Here is a 20,572-nt window from a genome sequence, read left to right on the forward strand (position 1 = left end):
TAGAGGTGGATTGTTAGTAGTTCCCTCCTCTATTCGTAGTAGAATTTTGAATTTGGCTCACGAAGGTCATCCTGGGATTCGTGCCATGAAACGCAGAGTGAGACAAGATTTTTGGTGGCCAGCTCTGGATAAGGATGTTGAACATTTTGTACGGGTCTGTTGTGCGTTTGTCACAAGTGATAAGTCTCAAGTGACCCAACCTTCTCCTGTTGAACCAGTTGTGAAGAATACACCATGGACCAAACTGGCCTTTGATATTGCTGGTCCTTTTGGACTCATTGGTAGTTCCCCTAAATATGCTCTGGTTCTAATCGACTACATGTCCAAATGGCCTGCAGTTAGCTTTGTAGATAATGTCAATTCCTCTTCTGTTATCAATTTTTTTCAAGACATTTTCCTCAGGGAGGGTTTTCTGGAGGAGTTAGTATCAGACAATGGTACTCAGTTAATTTCATTTGAAATGCAGACATTCCTTAAGGAGGCTGGCATCAAACACATTCTTACGTCCCTTTACCATCCCCGTAGCAACGGCTTAGTTCAGCGTTTCAACCGTGTTGTCAAGGAACACCTGCAACTTGCTTTGGTGAATGGGTTGCATTGGCGCAAGGCTGTTTGTGATATGTTTTGGGCTGAGGAGAACCACTCCTCATGTCAGTACTGGTGTCGCTCCTTTCACCTTACTATGGGGCAGGGTAGCTGGCTCCAAACTGAATAAGGAATGGATCTCCAGAAGAATGGTTGATACCAAAATGCTGTCTGCTATAACTAATATCATGGCTGCTGTTCAGTCCAGATATGATACCAGGCCTGCCGTGCGTCATCCTCTGAGTTGAAGGTGAGTGATTGGGTGAGAATCAAGAAACCGGGATTTCTTCGCAAGGGTGAGTCTCGGTTCTCGTCTCCTAAAAGAGTGTCTGCTGTAAAAGATCATGTGGTGGTATTAATGGACGGAAGGGTTTGGAATAAATCTGCCCATTGTTCCCAAACCAATGGTTGATGTGGTAAACAAAAGTTTGTGTGCACATTTTCCTCCTGTTGTTGTGCCCTTTAATGTTCACAGAAGGGAAGTTGTTGTTCATTCTGTTCATGCTCCCCTGAGGGGTGCATCTTCCAGGTTGAAATTTGTTCATCTGAAATTTCGTGATTATAAGATGATGTAATTTTTCTCTTTGTTTTCTGTCTTACTTCTCATTTCACCTCGTTCTCACTTTTCTTTGTTTCTTTATGCCTCTCTATTTTCTCTCTGTTATATTTTCTATTGTGAAGAGAGGGAGGTGTGTTGGGATCTAGTTCTATGGAATTCTCTTTCAATTCCAGTCCTAACGTTCCCTGCGTGGAACTGTGAATGTTCCATCAACGGCAGTTGCTGCCGGGGAGTTGCTGTGACTGGAATCAATAAATACACCTCCTACCTGACTGTATCTGCGCTTCTTTTCACTCTTGTGCTTAGAGTTCATCAGGAGACTGATCTCTAAAACCTACACACCTTTCAAGTGGACACTTCAAATATTCTGGAAGGCTACGAAAATCCATATGGAGGGCTTGGGGAAAGTGACATAGGTTGTGTAATGATAGTAGGTGGACCTTTCTTGTCAACAGTTTCTGGTCTAAGCCACAAAGATTCTCGTACCACTGAAAAATACCTTTGTTTATGGATTAGCACACGCTACCTATTGCATTTCTAACATGGACCTGAAGCAATTAGTTTGTGTTGTATTTAAAAATGTAATAAGCTTAAGCATGGGAGCAGGTACTTAATGACATTGACGAGGCATTTCACACCGAGATCCCTCGCTACCCAGCTTACAGCCTTCTGGGGCTATCGGACCCCCTCACTTTCCAATTGAGGTCACTACGAGGCAGACAGATGGAGTTAGCTCTACTTGCAGCGCAGCAGGCAATATTAGTGCATTGGGGTACTGCCACGGTTCCGGATCACTCAGCTTGGCTCCACAAGCTCTGATAGACCCTGGCCATGGAGCGACTCTTGCTGATCCAAAACCAGAAGAGCAAGTCATACGCAGAACTTTGGGCTCCTTTTGTAACATTGTTATCGCTATGTTTAATACCTCCAACTAAGGAATAAGTAGTGCCCCATCTGGTTGAGCGAGAGGGGATGGGGGCGGGCGTGAAGGGTAGTATGAGTCACTATGCAGCCTTTGGCAACTTGGTACGGGTCCCCCTGTTTTCCCTTCTCTTTTGGAGGTGGGGGGAGGGTGAGGATTGTTTTTCTATTTGTTGTTCCCCTTTCTAGGTGGGTTCTCGTTTCTGGACAGGCATTGTCCTCTGAAATGTATGCCGTTCCTATTTGCTAGCTTTGATTCTGAGCGCTGCCATCCTCCGGGATGTCGCCATTAATGCGGTGGAGCTCTATACACACTCAATGCATTGTTTTTAGCCGCCAGCCCCTGTGGTTGTAGGCGATTGGCTGTGTGCAAATGTCGAGATACTTACCAAATAACTCAATAAACAGATGTGTTCCATAACAGCTTAAGGAACACAAATTTTATATCATTGTAGATTTAAGATTCACTTCTTGCAAGCTCAGACTTTGTCGTAACCATCGTCTTATTCCATGTCTGCCTTTTCCTTTCACTTGTAGGAGCTGCTTTGCACTTGCATGATTTTGCCATTCTGAACGTCAAGTGGCTAGTGGAGAAGGCATCATACTTGCCCAATTGTTACATTTGCTTCAGCAATGTGGGTTCGGTCCAGTTCAAGTATTCCAATCCACACTCAGTGGGCCCACCACCACCAAACTATTCAGACTGGGTGTTGCTTGAGAGCTACCGGGAGAAGTTGAGTGACGTTAAGGCTTTCGATAACAGGTGGGTTGATAAGGGGATAATTTCTCTGATTTGCAATTAAATTATCTCTGAGGAGTAACTGAGACTACTGGTTTGTATTAGTCCTCCAAGGAGCCCTTATGGGCACAGTAATCATTCTGTAATATGAGCGGCATTTATGAGACTCCTGGTATACGTCTATACTTCTGGTTCTATCTGTGAGACTGTTTCTGCTCCATTTGTCTTGGGAGTGGATTATTAGACTGTTGCAGGGCACAGAATACCATAGCTAACTATTGGATTTGCCTCATCTGTAATTTTCACGCGATAATCTTTGTGGAACATACCACTTTCGGTGAGAACTTGTGCTGTAACGTTGAGGGTTACATAAAGCCAAAAAATCATAATTCCCATGGACTTGCTCAATGCCCCAATCACGTTCACTCATCCACACTTCACTCCGTTGTCATTTACTGTGCCATAATGGGGAGAAACTCAATAGCCATCAATGCAAGTACCCCTCAATCAAAAAAGAACCTGAAATGTCTATTACCACAAAGTATACATTTATTTTTGATCATATATAGGATAAAAACAATTATAAAATATCAATACAGTTTATACATTAGATCATATCAATAACAATTGTCATTTAAAAAATATACACAGTATACACAAAAAGAGACAGGAGGCTAAAGATGATTCCTAAGGGCTGCAGCATGTATTGTTCTTTCCTAAGGGACCTCTCAGCACCATCATGCAATCTGCCATTGCAGGTTGTGTGCCATCGTGCAGAGACAAGTGAAGACAAGACATGGCTCACCCCATGAGTGCCATGCCTGCAGACACTGCATGCAGTATTGTTAAGTCACCCCTACAGCAGACTTTATAGCCCTAAGGCAGGGTGCACTATACTGCATGTGTGGCATATCTGCATGAGCAGATATGCCCCTCTAAGTCGACTCTTAGAAATTACAATTGAACAGGGAAGCCATTTTGAGAACCTGTGTGGGACACTGGTATTTACGAGTTCCCCAGCTATATGATGGCTTCACTGAAAATAGAGATGTTTGGTATCACAATTTCATATTACTAAACCCACACTGATCCCAGTAATGGATTTATTAATACATTCACCCAGAGAGCACCTTAGAGGTGCCCCTGAAAACCTACTGACTATTAGTGTACTAGCTGACTGGTGTAGACCAGCCTGCCACCACAGACAGGTTTCTGACCCAATGCAGGTGAGAGCCTGCCCTCTCCGAGAGTATAAACAATGCCTGCTCTGGACGGAGGGGTTGTCACCGCCTCTATACAGGATGGCTAAGTGATCAGAATAGAAAAGCGGGGGAAATACAACCCCCTGCTCCGGTCCCATTTCTCACCTGGATAGGTGGGAAAATGAGCTAATCAGGAGGTGTGTTCCTCCATTATGATAGTTATCCCCCTACCGAGGGCTGCCTGATGTAAACACAAAACCTAAAATGCCACTATCTTGGTTTTGGTGCCATTAGGCTCACTGGGTCAGGTTTTTGTCCACTTCCCACAGGAAGTGGTCATATAGAGGGTGTAGGCACACTAGAGGTAAGTAGCCCATTGGCTACTACATGTCACTCCCCTTAACACCCCTAAATTGGAGGCACCCTTGATGCCAGGAATTCAGATTAGACAGATCCAGAAAAGGACAAAGAAGAGCCGCAGACAACAAGAACTACAGACTGCTGTGGACTTTTTGCATGAAATCCTGCCTGCCTGCACCAGTATCAACAGTTGTGACTGAGTGACTCGTCCTGCAGCTCAACAGCCACCAAGAACCCCAGTAGACTCCTATCCCTTCGCAAAGTTACAGTAATTTCCCTTAGAGCAGGAGAGCTACTCCCTGTAGTCCATAGGCACCGAAGAAGCAAAGACCGGTTCACCAAGTTGCTATTACCCAGCGAGCCTGATGCAGAAGACCCCCAGAAAGAGGTACCTGTGCTCCTGAAGGTCATATTTGTTCCCCCATCAAGTAGGCAGACACCAGGACCAATCGTAGCTGTGCAGGACTCATTCCTAGGGTACCGGACGCCTTGCAAAAGCCTAGACCTGTTCAAGTCCAGTCAGGACTCTAACCGCCTCGAGATTGAGCTGCCATTAAGGGACGTCAGCACAGCAGAAACTCGCTTCCAGAGTGGCCCAGCATTTATTAATTACATTTTATAGTGTTAATTGTGATAATTTATTTCTTATAATTATTATTAATTGGTTGTTAATTTTTCAATAATTAATTATTGTAAATTATGTTAATTGTGTTGTTTTTGTAGGAGTATGTATTTAATCTAGATTTTATAGTGTTCATTGTGGGAAATAATGTATTATTAATTAATTATTAATTGGTTGTTAATTATTATTAATTAACTGGTAATTATGTTAATTGTGTCATTTTTGTAGGAGCGGGTTGTGGGTTTATAGGGCAATAGGGTGGTATTAATACATTTAATAATCATTTTAATATATTAATATTTATTTAATTTATAATTTATAGTGTTAACTGTGGGAATTAATGTATTATAAATTATATATCAATTGTTAATTAATATTAATTAATTGGTAAATATTATGTTAACTGTGTCATTGTTTAGGAATGGGTGGTGAGGTTTACAGGGGATTAGGGTGTGGAGTAATTTATTTGTAATTCATTAATAATTAATTGTTACATAAGGGTAACTAATTAATTAAAAATTAATATGGCAATTGTGAAATTAATTTGAGATGTGAGTTGTGGGGTTTATAGTGGTAAAGAGTGGGAAGTATATTCTTTTAAATTAAATATTAAGTTGTTGTTAATTGATATTAATTTAATAATGTAAAATTATTTATGGAAATTGTGTAATTATTTTTAGGTGTGTGTTGTGGTGTTTATTGGGGTAGAGGGTGAAATGTATTTTAGGTTTTATTAATTAATAATTAGTTGCTCATTATTATTTATTAATTAATTGATAAAGATGTATGGTTATTGTTTACTTTTCTGTGTGGGTTTTGGTTTTATAGGGGTAATATTTGGTGAGTAAATTAATTTGTATCTGTTTTATTTGTTTTTTAATTAATAATATTTGTTTTTTGATCAATTATGTTAGGTACACTTTTTTAAAAAAAAGTAGATGTGTGCTGTGAATTGTGTCGTGTTATAGGGTAGAAATAAAAAATATGAATTTTATGTAACAATGTTTTTGATTATAATTAATTTCTATTAAAAATAGTGGGTTAATACTTTTTTAAATTTTTATAAAATAATGTTTGTAGGTAATTATTAGATTTTTTAACATTAAAAAAATTCTATAGTGATTTTTATATATGTTTTCTTGTTTTGCTTTTAAAATTTCTATTGTTTGTTTTTAATTTTTAATTGACTTTGATGGGAATATTAATTTTTACCCCTCCGCTATCCAACACCCTAATGTTGCACTCAATAAAGTGGGAATAGTAATTTTTCCCCTCCACTATCCAACACTTTCCCTACTGTTGCAATCACTGGAATGGGAATAGTAATGTTTACCTCTTCGCTATCCAACACTTTCCCTACTGTTGCACTCACTGGAGTGGGAATAGTAATTTTTACCCCTCTGCTATCAAACACTTTCCCTACTGTTGCAGTAATTTGGTTGGGAATAGTAATGTTTACCCCTCAGCTATCCAACACTTTCCCTACTGTTGCACTCACTGGAGTGGGAATAGTAATTTTTACCTCCCCGCTATCCAACATTTTCCGTACCGTTGCACTCACTGGAGTGGGAATAGTAATTTTCACCCCTCCGCTATCCAACACTTTCCCTACTATTGCACTCACTGGCGTGGGAATAGTGGTTTTCCCCCTACGCTGTCCAACACTTTCCCTACTTTTGTACTCAATAAAGTGTAAGATGTAAGTTTAAAAATTGTTAAATATTTTACTGTTTTATTTATAATATAATGTTTTTATTATATTTTATGTTATAGGTGTATGTATGTATATAGATATTTATTTGTAAATTGTTATATAATTATAACATTTTAAAATAGATTAAAATTAGTAGTTTATTAATTGTTTTAACGTAAATAAATCTATATTACATTTTACATATGTATGTTTAAAATTTTTTAATTACATTTATTTATCATAACGTATTAAGTGATGTCTGTGCTGTTATTTGTTGTTATCAATAAAAAGATATACATCTAAATAAAAATTTTTAAGTTAATTATATTATTTCATTTATTTAACATTATTTTTCATATATATAAAAACGATATTTTGTACACCGATATTTTTAACATCAATATTATGTTTTCGATATTTTTATACTTTACATTATAAAGATAGGATGTCGATATTTTTGACATCGATATTTATGTGTCGATATTTGTGTATGGGGATATTTTGGTAATCGATATTATGTCAGCGATGCACACAGTGTACCTCGTTTTGGTCCACTACATAGAGAGCCAGCTTCCTACAGGCTGTAAAACCCATTGAATGCCCTCTGTTCTGTTAAAGGATTATAGATTGATAATCTACTTTAGGCAGATTCGATGGGTTTGGAAGATACAGCTAAAGTGCCAGGTGATAGATCTAGATCTTGGAAGCCTGCATACCTGTTCTATTTTACCAATGTCTAAGATGTATAAGATACTACCATTTAGATCTATGAAATGCAATGAAAGGTATTTGATATTCATGGTATACTTATTTGTAGAAACTCCTCCCTGATCTTACCCACTTTCATTTGTTTTTGCCAGAACTTTGTTAGTAGTTTTTCTAAAATACCACATGCCACTGAATAAGCCACTGCAGAATGCAACAAGGACAGAAGTTAAAACTATTTTTAGATCTCTTTCTGTGAAAAGTCATTTTTTTCAAACCTTCCTAGGGGTGCAAAGGTGAGGATAACGTTTTGGAAGGGCTTAGGCCGTTGGCCATCCAATATCACCTGCTGCAGAAAACTTTAAACTTGGGGGGTCATTATGATGACGGGCGCACTTTGTCCGCCCGTCACCATAGTGGGAAACGGGACCGCCCGCCATAAGGGCGGGGGTCCCGTGGGGGGCATTAGGATGTGCCCGCCACAGTGGCGGGCACATCCTGTAGTTGTAGCATTGTGGCGGGCGGTGCACTCTGCACCGCCCGCCACGATGCTAAAAATGCTGTTTTGCATTTGCATATGCAAAGCGGCAGGCACCGCGCGGTGCCTGCCGTATTGCATATGCAAATGTGGGGGGGGGTACCATAGGTACCCCCCATGTGCCCCAAGACAGTGGTGTGAACCTGGGGGCCCTGCAGGGGGCCCCCGCAGCAATCCCCGCCTGCCTTTCCGTGGCGGCATTGCCGCCGCGGAAAAGCAGCTCCAGACAGGCACCCTAATATGGATGGCGGTGTCTGATAGACACCGCCACCATATGGTTCCATTACCGCCCCGGCCGCAATGCGACCGGGGCGGAAAAGCGGCGGACGGTGTTTTCGTCCGCCGCGGTCCCCCCCGCCATCCTAATATGGCGGGGGGGAATTAGAATGCGGATGTCGGGCGGATTGCCCCCGCCAGGGTGGCGGTGGCTACCGCCACCCTGGCGGGGGCAATCCGCCCGACATCCTAATGGGCCCCTTGGTGTTAGGCGAATGACTGCAGATAATGTCGACAGTCATGGGGACAGGGGTGGACCCTCTCCTAGTGATAAATGAAACATAAATGGGTATGTCTTTACATCTCTGGATCCTGTGCATCCCACATTGATATCCTTTTATGTCAGGGTAGTAATAGTATAGATTAAAAAAACAACCACATGAGTAGCACAGTAGTATGACAAAGGAAGGCAAAAGATGGAGGTAAAGAATTGCTCGTGTTCCATAGAGTAGACCAAGCAATGGATAGAGGAGAAAGCTGAACCTTTCCTCATCTGTAATCTAGTTCAGTATTTCTGATGAAGTTCTTTTAAAAATGTTTTTTGCTGTTTGTCTATGTACAGTCAATTTTCTCCTCCTCCTGACTGCTCTGATCCTGTTGTTTTTCCTCAGTTTGGTGAGGAACATGACCCTGGTGACTGAGAATCCCGAGGAGGCCTATCCAACCCAAAGCTTCATCTGGAAAAGGTTTGAGGGTGCCTTCACTGCTATACTCAGCCTCGTCACCTACGCCCCAGTCTTCAAGGAGTACTTTCACGAAGGTTTAAAGGAGCTTTATGAGGACAATATCCTGTACATCGAACTGCGGGCATTACTGCCCCAGGTATAGTCAGTTGTTATGTTGGTATGTTTGCTGTCGGTTTCTGCCCATTTGAGAAATCTTGCAAATTGTTTTACCTTGTAATAGTGGATATTTAACATTTATTTGTTGTTTAATTGGATTTTCTATAGATTTAGACGCGTCACTGTGGATAGTCACTTAGTTAAGGTCCTTGTAAGATTGAAAGGTCTCCAAAAATATTTTGCCTCTCCTTTCTCATTTTGTTGTTTCATACTGTCCATTTAAATAAGCATTGGTAACTTTTCGGTTTCATCGATGTAAGGAATAAAGAGCTGTTTTCATTGTACTGGAGAAGCAAAGAGCTCCCTGACAGATAATAAGGGAGGGGAGATGATTAGGCGCAGCGGCCAAACTTTCTGACTTAAGAGCTAGGGATTCTGCTTCGAGTCTCGGTGGCGCCGTGCAACAGCCAGTGTTTCTATGAAAATCACTTAGGGGTCGATTCCGATTCAGGGAAAAAATCGTCCGTACGATTCGAATCCAGAGCCCTCTCCGTACGAATCGTGAACATGCTGTACGAACCAAAGCGTACGATCCGGACCGGGGGGTGAGGACACGATTCGTACGGTCCACGTCAGGTAAGGGCGATTCGTATGGAAAAGCACACATACACACCGAACGGTGCGTTCACCCATGATCGCAGGGGTACGCACTGTACCCCTGCGATCATGGGGTGTACGCACCGTACCCCGCGATCTCAGGGTGTACGCACCGTACACCCAGCGAACATGGGGTACGGTGCGTACACCCTGTGATTGCGGGGTACCGTGCATACACCCCATGATCGCAAGGGTACGCACCGTACCCCTGCGATCATGGGGTGTACACGCCTTCCCCGGGGCGGGGGGCGTTCCGTACCTGTTTCGAGGCGAACTCTGCTTCTTCTGACTTTTTTGGCTCCCGTAAAAAAAGCGTTGTACGGTGCGTACCCGACACGATTCGTACTTGCTGGGTCGGAAAAACCAGCCGCGAACCATACGGATGTGGCGTACAGCGGGTTTCGAGGGAGATTCGTACGGGGATTTGATTCGTACGGACTCTGTACGATTCGTACGGAGTCCTGCTCCTGGTACGAATCGTACTTCGTCGTACGTACGGGGGACGTTGCAGGGTACGAATCGTACCGGAAAAACGCTCCGTATCGCTATTCGGAGTGGTTTTTCCCAAATCGGAATCGACCTCTTAATCTCTTTGGGTGATAAATTGTTATATAAATATGCTGCAACAGTAAAAGGCAAAACTTTATGAAAACATAGTTCCACCAAAGCAGAAGTTAACAGTATTTCAGTGACGGGAAACTGATAGGAGAAGCAGAAAAGGAACAGGCATTGGTAATGCAGAAAAATATGCTACAGCCAATAGAAATGGAGGAAAGGTAAGTGGCATGCACAGGAACCGATGAGAAGCCTGGAAAGAAAAGAGGATGCAAGTCCCTTTTAAGTTTGTTTTAAAAACAATTGTTTTCTCAAGCACTGTACAAGCGCTGTCCAGGCAAAACCTAAAAATTGGGAAACAGTCAGAACACTGCGTCCTCAGCGTAACCACGCTTACCATAACCATGCATATGCCTTAACCACACGTATGCGTGCTTAAGGCATATGCACGGTCTAGTTGCTGGTTGGCTGGCAGAAGCAGGAAAAGGAAGGTTTGGGAGAGGACGTGACACAATGAGGTAAGTAGAGTTTTGGGGGTGGGGGTTGTTTGTATGGGTTGGGGTCGTTTTCAGGGCTGGGGGAGGTTGGGAGTTTTAGGGCTCAGGGCCGGGGACAGGAAATGGGCTGTTTTCAGGCTGAGGGGGGCAATTGGGCTGGGGCAAGGTGGAGGTGGGGGAGATGCAAGGGGGTGGGTGCTTGTTTTAGGGTTCAAGGAGGGAGGCAGAGTAGTTTTAGGGGGGTGGTGGTTTTAGGGCTCAGGGGTAGGATTTTAAGGATCAGGATAGGGATTGGGTAATTTATAGGGGCTGTGGCGGGTACAATAGACTGCAGGAGGGGCCAAATTTTAGGGCTCAGGGCAGAGGGGAAGGAGTGTGATCTTTACCACACATGTCCCTTTACCAATCATGTCTTTACCATTAAAATGCGTGGTAAAAGAATGTGTGGAAAAGGCATGCAGGGTGAAGACGTGGTCTTAGTCAAACCCGCGTGGTTCAGGCATGCGTTGGTGACGCATGCGTTGTTCCATCACACACTCCTTAAAATGATCCTGATAAAAGACGTTACCAATCTCTGCTGGCAGACAGTCAAGAATTACACAATAGCATATAATGGGATGACTTCTTGTGAAACGTATGCTGATTTGCCATGCCAGCGCAGCAATGAAAGGGAACTCACCACCTTGGATGAAACCAGGTTTATTTATTTATTTATTTTAAGTTTTTATAGCGCAAACTCAGCTTGAGGGCATTGGAGCGCTTTACATTATCACCAGATTACATACACAAGGCCAGATTTTTTTATTTTTTGGCATAGGGTGATAAAGTGATTTGCCCAGAATCACAGGATGTTGAGCCAAAGCTGGGTCACGAAAATGGTTTTTCAGTTCCAAAGTTGGCAGCTCTGGTCGTTAGGCTACATCTCCGTTAACTGCTCTTGCTCTGTGGGGTAATTGTGGAGGGAAAATTACAGATATTATCCTAGCAGGAGGGTGGTTGCTGTTATAAATTAGTATTTGCTGTTGCAAGATGATTCCTGGATGTTTACTAATATCTTATGAGGCTTTTGTTGTCAGAGCTTTCCCGGTGAGTATCTTTTGCCTTTCACAGAGAGCATTTTGTCCTTCAGTGTCCATCATGTTTTGGCTAGTTTTTGTTCAACTCAATAGTGTTCTTTTTCACAACTTTCAATAATTTCACTAAAAGGGAAATTTAAAAAAAACTTAGACAAGTTAAAGTTAAAGTCATAAAAAGGCTCTGTGTCTTTTTATGACTATAACTTGTTTATTGTTTTACCCTTTTGGTCACAGATGCCTTCACCTCAACATTTTTGGCAGATAGGTGGCTATTTTTCATGAGATTCTTGTTTCTCACCAATACATTTAGTGGTCTTCAATTGAAATCCCTTATACACTTGATTAAGTCACGTAGACATATATTGAGAGTGCTTGAAAGTGAATGGCATAGATGAGTCACTAAACAAATAGCAGCTAAAACCACTAATAAAGTTAATTCAGAACAGCTGTTTCATTGTATTTGTGTCTCAAGACTCAAAAGAAGGAGGGAGAAGTTAAAGTTCCACTGAACTTCCCTTAAATGAACATGTACAATCAAAGAGTGGAAGAGTTATGTTAAGACGGGGGAGGGGGTTGGGGGGCAACACTAAAATTGTTGTGGAATCTTCAACAGTTTTGTTCTGCCAAAGGCATGTCTCTCGTTGGTGTCCATAGCCACTGATCGCTACATCATTGGGTCTTTTCCTTCACCTGGAGGGACTGTCTCTTGAATCTGGGACCATATGGGATCCACCATGTGAGGAAAAAAGTTTAGAAATACCTCCTACCTTTATAACTGACTCATTTTATTAAGAAGATCAAAGGTAGTGAAATAATTAAAAAATGTGAGATGTGAAAAGAGAGGTATTAGGTGTCTCTCACATCTATCTCTGGAAGAACCAGGCCAAAATGTATCAGCCAACTTAGCACCCTAGGGGTCGATGGCTTTCGTAAAGACCGAGAGGTTGTTTTATAGGATCCCTTCATGAAGTCAAATTAAATCAAATGGAACACTTTCCCTCCAGCTTTAGAAGTTTGTTTCTTCTTGTTTGGTCATATGGGATTCTTTGTTCAGTCCTAGAAGGAGGCAAAAATAAATGGAGAACAATGTGTTATGTATCAGAATCTAGTACTGATGTTGTGCCATATTTCTAATATGGCACAACATCCAATGATTTCTATAAATGTGTATTTTAGCTCCATTAATGCAAACATCTTCAACCCTTTTGGGGTTATTTGTCTATATGAGCAAATTTAATAATTGCTCATGCATTCCATACTAGGATGGATCTTAATTTGGGAGGCTTTATTATTAAAGCCTCCTCTACGCGAATTTTGGACAACTTATGCTGTGTAGATCTCATTGTATTTTGAAATGATAAGGAGTTTGAGTCTAGGTAGATGTAAACATCGACATTGATTTGAAAATGAACAGTAAGGGTAAACAAATCTGTGACTGTAATGTTATGTATGTTGTTTCCTAAGGGAGTGAAGTAGTAAAATATTTTCAATTAGTGTCCCTTTAGAAACGGGTACAGAACTGTCTTGTAAGGTTTCTACCTTAGTGTCTGTTTTAGAAGGGCTTCATAGGTCTGGGCAGAGGTACAGTATTTCTATTCCTTTCATTAGAGAGATAATATAAAAAATGAAGATTGGAGGGTTATAAATAGATACAGACGTGAAAGGGGTTTCAAAATGACTCCCCTTATTGTGGAGACATTTAGAGAGTCACCCTACAGTTGTAGTTTCCCCTTTACCTTAGATCTTCAGTGTGCACAACACGTCTTCTCCAGCCTGCATCTCAAAACAAGTGGGGGAAGCTGGCAGCTTTTTTAGAAGTGTTTCTTGCCAGGTGTTAGCAATCGGTAAAACAGAAAGACAGGAGTGTTTTTTTAATCATGACCCCTGGGGACTAAGAGTGGATTTGTCATGCCCCCGGGGGATTTAGAATGACATTATCTGCTCTTGAAACACAGGTTGATGTTTGCTGGTGCTACTGGGGTATCTACAATAGTGACCACCTCCTGTACCATTCGAAAGTCATTAAGATTGTACTTTTGTCAACAGATTCGGTTATACAGGTGTAATGGAACCTTTTTTATCTTATAGAATAATCATGAATTCAATAGTGGTTAACATGATCGAAAAAGTAGAAAGATATGAGCGGGTTTAATCTTGAACTTGGGGTACTTAGAGCAATTTTAACATGCCCCTGGGGGACTTAGAATGATGTTATCCGATCTAATAACTGAGGTTGATCTCCATTGGTACCCTGGGGTATCAGTATTAGCGACTAACTAATGTACTATTTTAAAGTCATTAAGATTGTACTTCTGTGTAATCTTTCGGTTCTAAAGGTGTAATGGAACCTTTTGATCTTAAAGAGTGATAACAAATTAAATGGTGGTTGAATGTAGGTGTCACTAATCGTAATATATGTGATGTGCACTTAATGGTGTAGAACAGTGTTTTCTTGGAAGAGAGATACATTTTTCGTATCTCTTGTTGTCTATTCACTTATGAATTCCCAGGAAAGTATGTAATCTAGATGGGTGCCCATTTCAAATTATTAATGTCCAACAAATATTGTCATTGAGTCCTTTGTGGGCTGTGCCTAGACGGCAGACCCAAAGCTTTTCTTTTTGTAGTAATTTTTTCAGCATTTGTGTCTACATAATCTAGGGTTTCCAAAATCACCCACCTCAAATCCTCAGTTGAGTGTTTTGCTGTGATGAAATGGTTGCTCATTTTTGTTGTTGCTCTGCTGCACCTTATGTTGCTTCTGTGCTCACAAATGCATATCTTGACTTTTCTGCATGTCATGCCTATATATCTTAATCCACAAGGGCAGATGATTATGTAGATAGCGTGTGATGTATTACAATTAGTGTGTCTCTTCAAAGTCCATATGAAATTTGGTGTGAGTTGTAGTACTTTTGTAGTTTTTGTTAGAGAGCAAACTGAGCAGGTGCCACATAGATAATGTTCTGTAATGGGAGGAAGTCCTAGCATTGTTGAAATATTTTCCTGCCTTACGACTTTCTTATTGGTCGGGTGTGAATTAGATTATCCCTAAGGTTCCTTCGTCTTTTATGGGCGAAACGTGGTATAGGCCAATTCAAACTGCCTGAGTTTACTATTCTCAACTTCTTACGTACTAGGTTTTTTAAGAGATTAGATGCTGCATTAAAGTTTGTTAGGAGTGTGGGTAAGATGTTGACCGTTTGAGACATGACTCTCTGTCTCCCCACTTGTGCTCAGGCTCGCTCTGAATAAACCCACAATAATAGGGCTACAAGCAAACCTGCTTAATGACTGACCCCCTCCATCCCCCGACACCCGAGGGAGCAGAGGCCAGGCAAGAGGCAACCCCCGGTGCTCCAGCGAGGACCGAGCCAGGATGAGCTGTAGCCGCGGCCGCATGGGCACGGCACCCTGCGATCCGCACTGGAACTGTGCGCCACCACATTCACAGGAGAGTGACGGAAAGCAGCACAATTGATCTGGACAACACTGCGGCCTGTCCAAGAGGTAGAGGGCTCCTGGTTGCTGCAAGGGCTGTGGGCCGAATCACCGGATCTTGACCGAGGCTCTGGGACAACCTACACTCCCAATCCTAAGAGGCGGTGCCCCTGACGACAGCTACCTCTGAGAGGTGCCCTTCCTGGCACTGCAGAGAGGCTCCAGTGAGGGGGCAGTGGGACGCCGAGGCAAAGGTGTAGAGAGGCCCAGAGAGCACTACTGCGGTCGAGGAAGGAGGTGAGGAGGACAGCACCCATGAGAGGATGGGTACATCCGGGCCCGCAACGGTGACTGGTGGCGAGCGGGGCCTTTCGGGGCGTGAAGTACTCATGGCTCCCGCCCCTTCTCCTTCGGCATACATTATGAGGCGGCGGCCCATTGGAATAAGCTAGCACAGGCCTGAATTGAGGCATAGGCGGACATTGGAAGTAGGCGATCGTCATATGTGGGGCTGTTTCACCCCCACTGCATCTAGCCCGGAGAGAGCGATCAACCTCTGGGAACACCAGTGGACTGCCTTGCTGGAGGCTCACCCTGCGCTACCTGAATCCTTAGGGACTGCCTGCACAGTGGCGTGGGACTGCGGGGTGCAGTCCTGTCTTTCCACACTGCCACACCTCGCACACAGAACCACTCTCGGTTGCCGCTGCTGGGGCCTTCCGGTTCCTGGACGCTGGGGCCATGCCTCTGATTACGAGACATAGCCTTATTCAACGCCGCAAGTCTCACACGCTAGCGGACCCACGACATCGGGTTCATGTTGGGGTGCACCCGAATCTCTGCGGAGGCCTGGACACAATGGCCACTGGCAAGGGGAGAAAGGACTGGTAGGTGACAGACATGCTCATCAAAACTCCCAGCTCCCTCTCCAAGGGCCCAACCCAACAACGGAACACAGACGACCCTGGGGATGGGGGTGGACCAGAGGCCCTAATCAATCGTACATTCATTGAATCTTTGTTCTGGTTCCTACAGGATAATCTCCAGTCAATGAAACGGGAGCTCATGAGTGACTTGAGAGAGGTCCGCCGAGATATGTATTCCCTGGGTGACTGGATCGGCACCCTGGAAGACCACGAGGCCGGCAGAGATGAGGAAGGCGAATCCATCCAACAGGAGGTAGTCCGTCTGCACAACAACATACGCATCAGGGGCATTGCTACCGGAGTGGAGGACACAAAATTAGAGGCTTTTGTATCAGATCTCTTCCGCACAATCCTGTGAGAGCCCCCGGACTTTGAAATTAATTTGGACCACATTCATCGGGTTGGTCCCAGAAGATCAGCCACAGCCCCACTAGCTGATATATTAACATGCTTCCACGACTTCCCACTCAAGGAGCGCATCCTCCGTAGGGCCAGAGACAACCCCACACTTCAGTTTAAGGGCCATAAACCAACGTTATACCAGGATTTGGCTGCATCCACCCTGCATAAACGCAAGGCCTTCTGGCCTATCACTGCCCACTAACGTGCTTCTGGCATATCCTATTCCTGGGGCCACCCGTTCAGACAGATTTTCCAATTCCAGGGGGAGCTCGATCAAATACTCTCAGTCGCGGAAGCAGGCAAATTGCTGGGTGTGGAGACCCATTCATCAGAATGTGCGCAACCAGTCAAGACGAATCGGATCACTGGAGCCGCCAAGGTTGGACAACGATTTGGCCCTCAGCTCCAGGCCTTCGCCTTGACCCGGATACCATGGCTGAAGAAAGACAGGTGGTCTTGGCATCACTCGCAGAGGACCTCTCGGGCCCCTTGCCATCATGATCCGGAGGGGGTGTTGGTCACTGACTTGCATGGCCTCTCTTGCTTTGCCAAGGGCACAGGGCTGGGCCTGGGCAGGATTGGGAGACACCGGCCATTGGACCCTCTGTCTATTTTTCCCTGGAGCACGGCGCTCCGGACTTTCACCACCCACTATATGACTGTTTGATTGTTTGTAGTTGATATTGTTGAGGTTTGTTTGGTTTTGTTCACCCCATGAGGCGCATATACACTCGCCTTCTTACACACCTAATCCAACCTCTCCAGGACGACACACCTTGTTACACGGAAGGGTACAGGGACCGGGACCTCTGGGTCAACAGCTGACCTATCCCCAGCTTCTCAATCACTACCCAGCTGATATGGTAGTGGACATCAAAATACTTACCTTAAATGTTAAGAGGCTGAACAATCCGGTTAAAAGATGGGCCATCCTATCACATTTAGAGCACTCAGGTGCCCAAATAAGTCTTCTACAGGAAACTCACCTTCTGGCTGGGGACACACACACGGGCTCCGATCAAAGGCCCACCAACACCACTATTTTTCCGCAGGTACATCCAAGACCGCAGGGTGGTGATACTCATCTCTCACTTCTTTAGAGGAAAGGTGGGACCTAGGCAGGCTGAAATCATAGGAAGACTTTTGGCTCACTCTATCACTATGGGCACCCACACTTTTACCTTAGATTCCGTTTACGCACCCAATGAAGGGCAGGACGCCTTCCTCCGTTGAGCGGTGACAGAACTAGCCAGCTCGCAAGAAAGGCACATGTTGATGGGTGGGGACATCAACACGGTCTTTGAAAATCAGCTGGACCATTCTGCCTAACGACAGGGACAATGGGGGGCCCTGTCATTGGACGGGACACAGTGGTTACGGGACATGGGCCTGGTTGACATTTGGTGGACTCTACACCCCCATAAAACGGATTACACATTCTACTGTCATGCACAGAAGAAATATGCCAGAATTGATTACTTCATAGGGTCTCGAGGCCTGATTCCTCTTGTCACATCCTCAGAGATAGAGCCCTGCATACTCTCAGACCATACAGAAGTAACTCTCACGTTAGATACCACCCCCACGGGCAGACCCTCACATTCATGGCGGCTACGCAACACACTACTCCCATCGCCCTGCCATGGTACAGCAGCTCACAGAGACACTTGAGGAGTTCTTGTCTTCTAATGACACAACCAACACGTCCATCACCACTCTATGGGAAAATAGTAGCGCAAGGGGCTTTCTCATTGCAGTTTCCTCTGCGGATAACAAGTTGCACAGGGACAAGAGACATGACCTCACTAAACAGGTGCAAGAGCTGGAGCGCATCCATAAGAGAACGGGTGCACCACTGGTCTGACGTCAGCTAGAAACAATACACTCGCAGCTCACTGGCCTAGACCTGGACAGAGCAGAATATGCTGCCCTATGATTGCGGCATTCCTTTTATGTGGGGGGAACAGGTGTGGACGTTTTTTAGCCAACAAATTGCAAGCGCAATTCAGGTGGCCACTGTTCAGATGATACTAAATGCGACTGGTCCTGAATGCACTGACGACTTACACATAGCAAACAGGTTACCTAATTTCTATGCTAATCTCTAGATGGCACAACAACCCCCGAGGAGGCATCGCTGAAATACCTCCAGGGGACAACCGATGCCAAATTGACCCCGGACCAGGCGACTAGCTTGGACAGCCCGATCCACATAGAAGAGGTGATCTCCGGCATTGTCCGCCTTACACTTCTTAAATCCCCTGGCCCAGACGGGTTCTCAGACATATTTTATAAACCCTTCTGTAACATCCTAGCACCTATATTAACCAGACTGTTCAATATGATAGGCTACACTTCCAACACTCCCCCTACCATGCTGCTAGCCTCGACTGCAGTACTTCCAAAATCTGGCAAGGATAGAAGACCTCACCATTTACCAGAGATGTCCGTGGTTGGAGGGATTTGCCTCCTCCGGTTGTAGGATTGACCTATTGCTGCAGGTTTTTCATGCTTGAAATATTCTTGACCTGTTTTGCGTACCATTTAGTACTATTTTTGCTATATATAATTGCACAGCCGACCACGATTCCGGCACGTTGCTATGCAGTGGTTACACATCATTTGGCACAGCATGGGGTCCCCAATACGTGGTCTCCACTTGTTTTTGTGGTCGAAGCAGATCCAGCAATCGACTTCGAGGTTTTTTACTCCTGGGTACATTTCCGGCTGTGGATGCGAATGATAATTTTTTTCATGCTTACACAGTCGCTGCTGCACCAGCGGCGTATCGTCCTTATGCTGTGACTGAAGTTCCTCTTATGTCTTGGGAACACCAGATTTTGTTCAACGGCTCCCTTCCTTACCCTATCCCATTTGTTCGTATGGGCCCCTTAAGCATTAATGGGGCCTAATGGCCAGTTTTGGCTGGTTTTACGCCACATCCACATTATCTCAATGCTAATGTGGCGGATGCACATTTTCTATACCATCAAGTGGTTCTTCTCTATAGAAGAGTGATTCAGTTAATTTCTCGTGCCTTTTTGGTCGTTCCACCTGGATCTGTGCCCCCAGTACTAATACAGTAGATACCTTCTAATAAGTCCGTCATGATTAATTCAATGATGGGCAAGCGTCCTCAAAATCGTTAGGGCCTTCCTTTTTGGATAGCTCGGAAGATTTAATTGACTGATGCTGTATTCCCACACACAGGTCCCGTGGAGAAGCACAGGATCCTGACTATGTGTTTACAAAGGGGTTTAATTCCCCCTTTAGTGGACTGCCACACATGGCGGTGTTCGCCTCATTATACACAGTGTTTTGGCACACCCTCCTTGAGTGTTCTACCGAGCGGTCTTAAACATGTGCAAGATGAACATGTGGCAGGTCCAGCCCTGGATTTGGTGATGAAATTAGTGGGTATTTTTCCCGTAGTCTCCAATATGATTCTTGCTAACATTAAAGGTGGAGCAGTTTGCTTACAAGTTCGCCAGTGCCAATTGGCAGTTGCGTACGTGGATGGGGAGTGTCAGGTGCCGATTATTATTGCAGATGTTACATCTTTGGGGCGCAATATTTTGGGAGTCAGATTATCTACCCAATATCAGGGTAAACCCCCTCCTGACAAGGAGGGTCTTTCTGTCTTTCCAAAGAAGACATGGGACAGAAATAAGCAGCAACAGAAGCCTAAGTCTCGTGCTCGTTCTCCTCCACCTGACGCTTCTGAACGTAGATATCATTTACATGTTTGCTTTAAAATTAAGAAACCTAAGAGGTTCCAGGTTCCTGATCCACATTCCCCTCGTTCCTTTCAGGAATCATCGGATCAACAATTTGGTAGACGGGAACGACAGGATAGCAGATAGGGTGAGTCCACACAACAAAGGCGAGACCCGCAGCACCAGTTTGACGTGAAAGTCCAACAGGAGGAACCTCTTTAATATCGAGCCCTATTTCAGAAGGAAAAAGTTTGCCGCCTGGACAGTGAAATAAGCCGCAGATGGTGGGAACCCTCCTCCTGGACAGGAGTTGGGCGGTG

At 44.1% G+C, this 20,572-nt stretch overlaps 1 protein-coding gene across 2 annotated transcripts in view; it reads left to right on the top strand.

Annotated features, from left to right (window-relative positions):
- LOC144808672 (adenosine deaminase 2-like) overlaps nt 1-20,572 on the top strand; it is a 373,249-nt gene that overhangs the window by 54,374 nt on the left and 298,303 nt on the right. For both annotated transcript variants that reach the window (XM_078673653.1, XM_078673654.1), the window contains exons 3-4: nt 2,603-2,828; nt 8,812-9,022. In XM_078673653.1, the coding sequence (XP_078529779.1) occupies nt 2,603-2,828; nt 8,812-9,022 (437 nt within the window). The remainder of the gene's footprint in view (nt 1-2,602; nt 2,829-8,811; nt 9,023-20,572) is intronic.

The sequence above is a fragment of the Lissotriton helveticus genome, chromosome 1_1 (genome assembly GCF_964261635.1).
Source record: "Lissotriton helveticus chromosome 1_1, aLisHel1.1, whole genome shotgun sequence".
Classification (NCBI taxonomy): domain Eukaryota; kingdom Metazoa; phylum Chordata; class Amphibia; order Caudata; family Salamandridae; genus Lissotriton; species Lissotriton helveticus.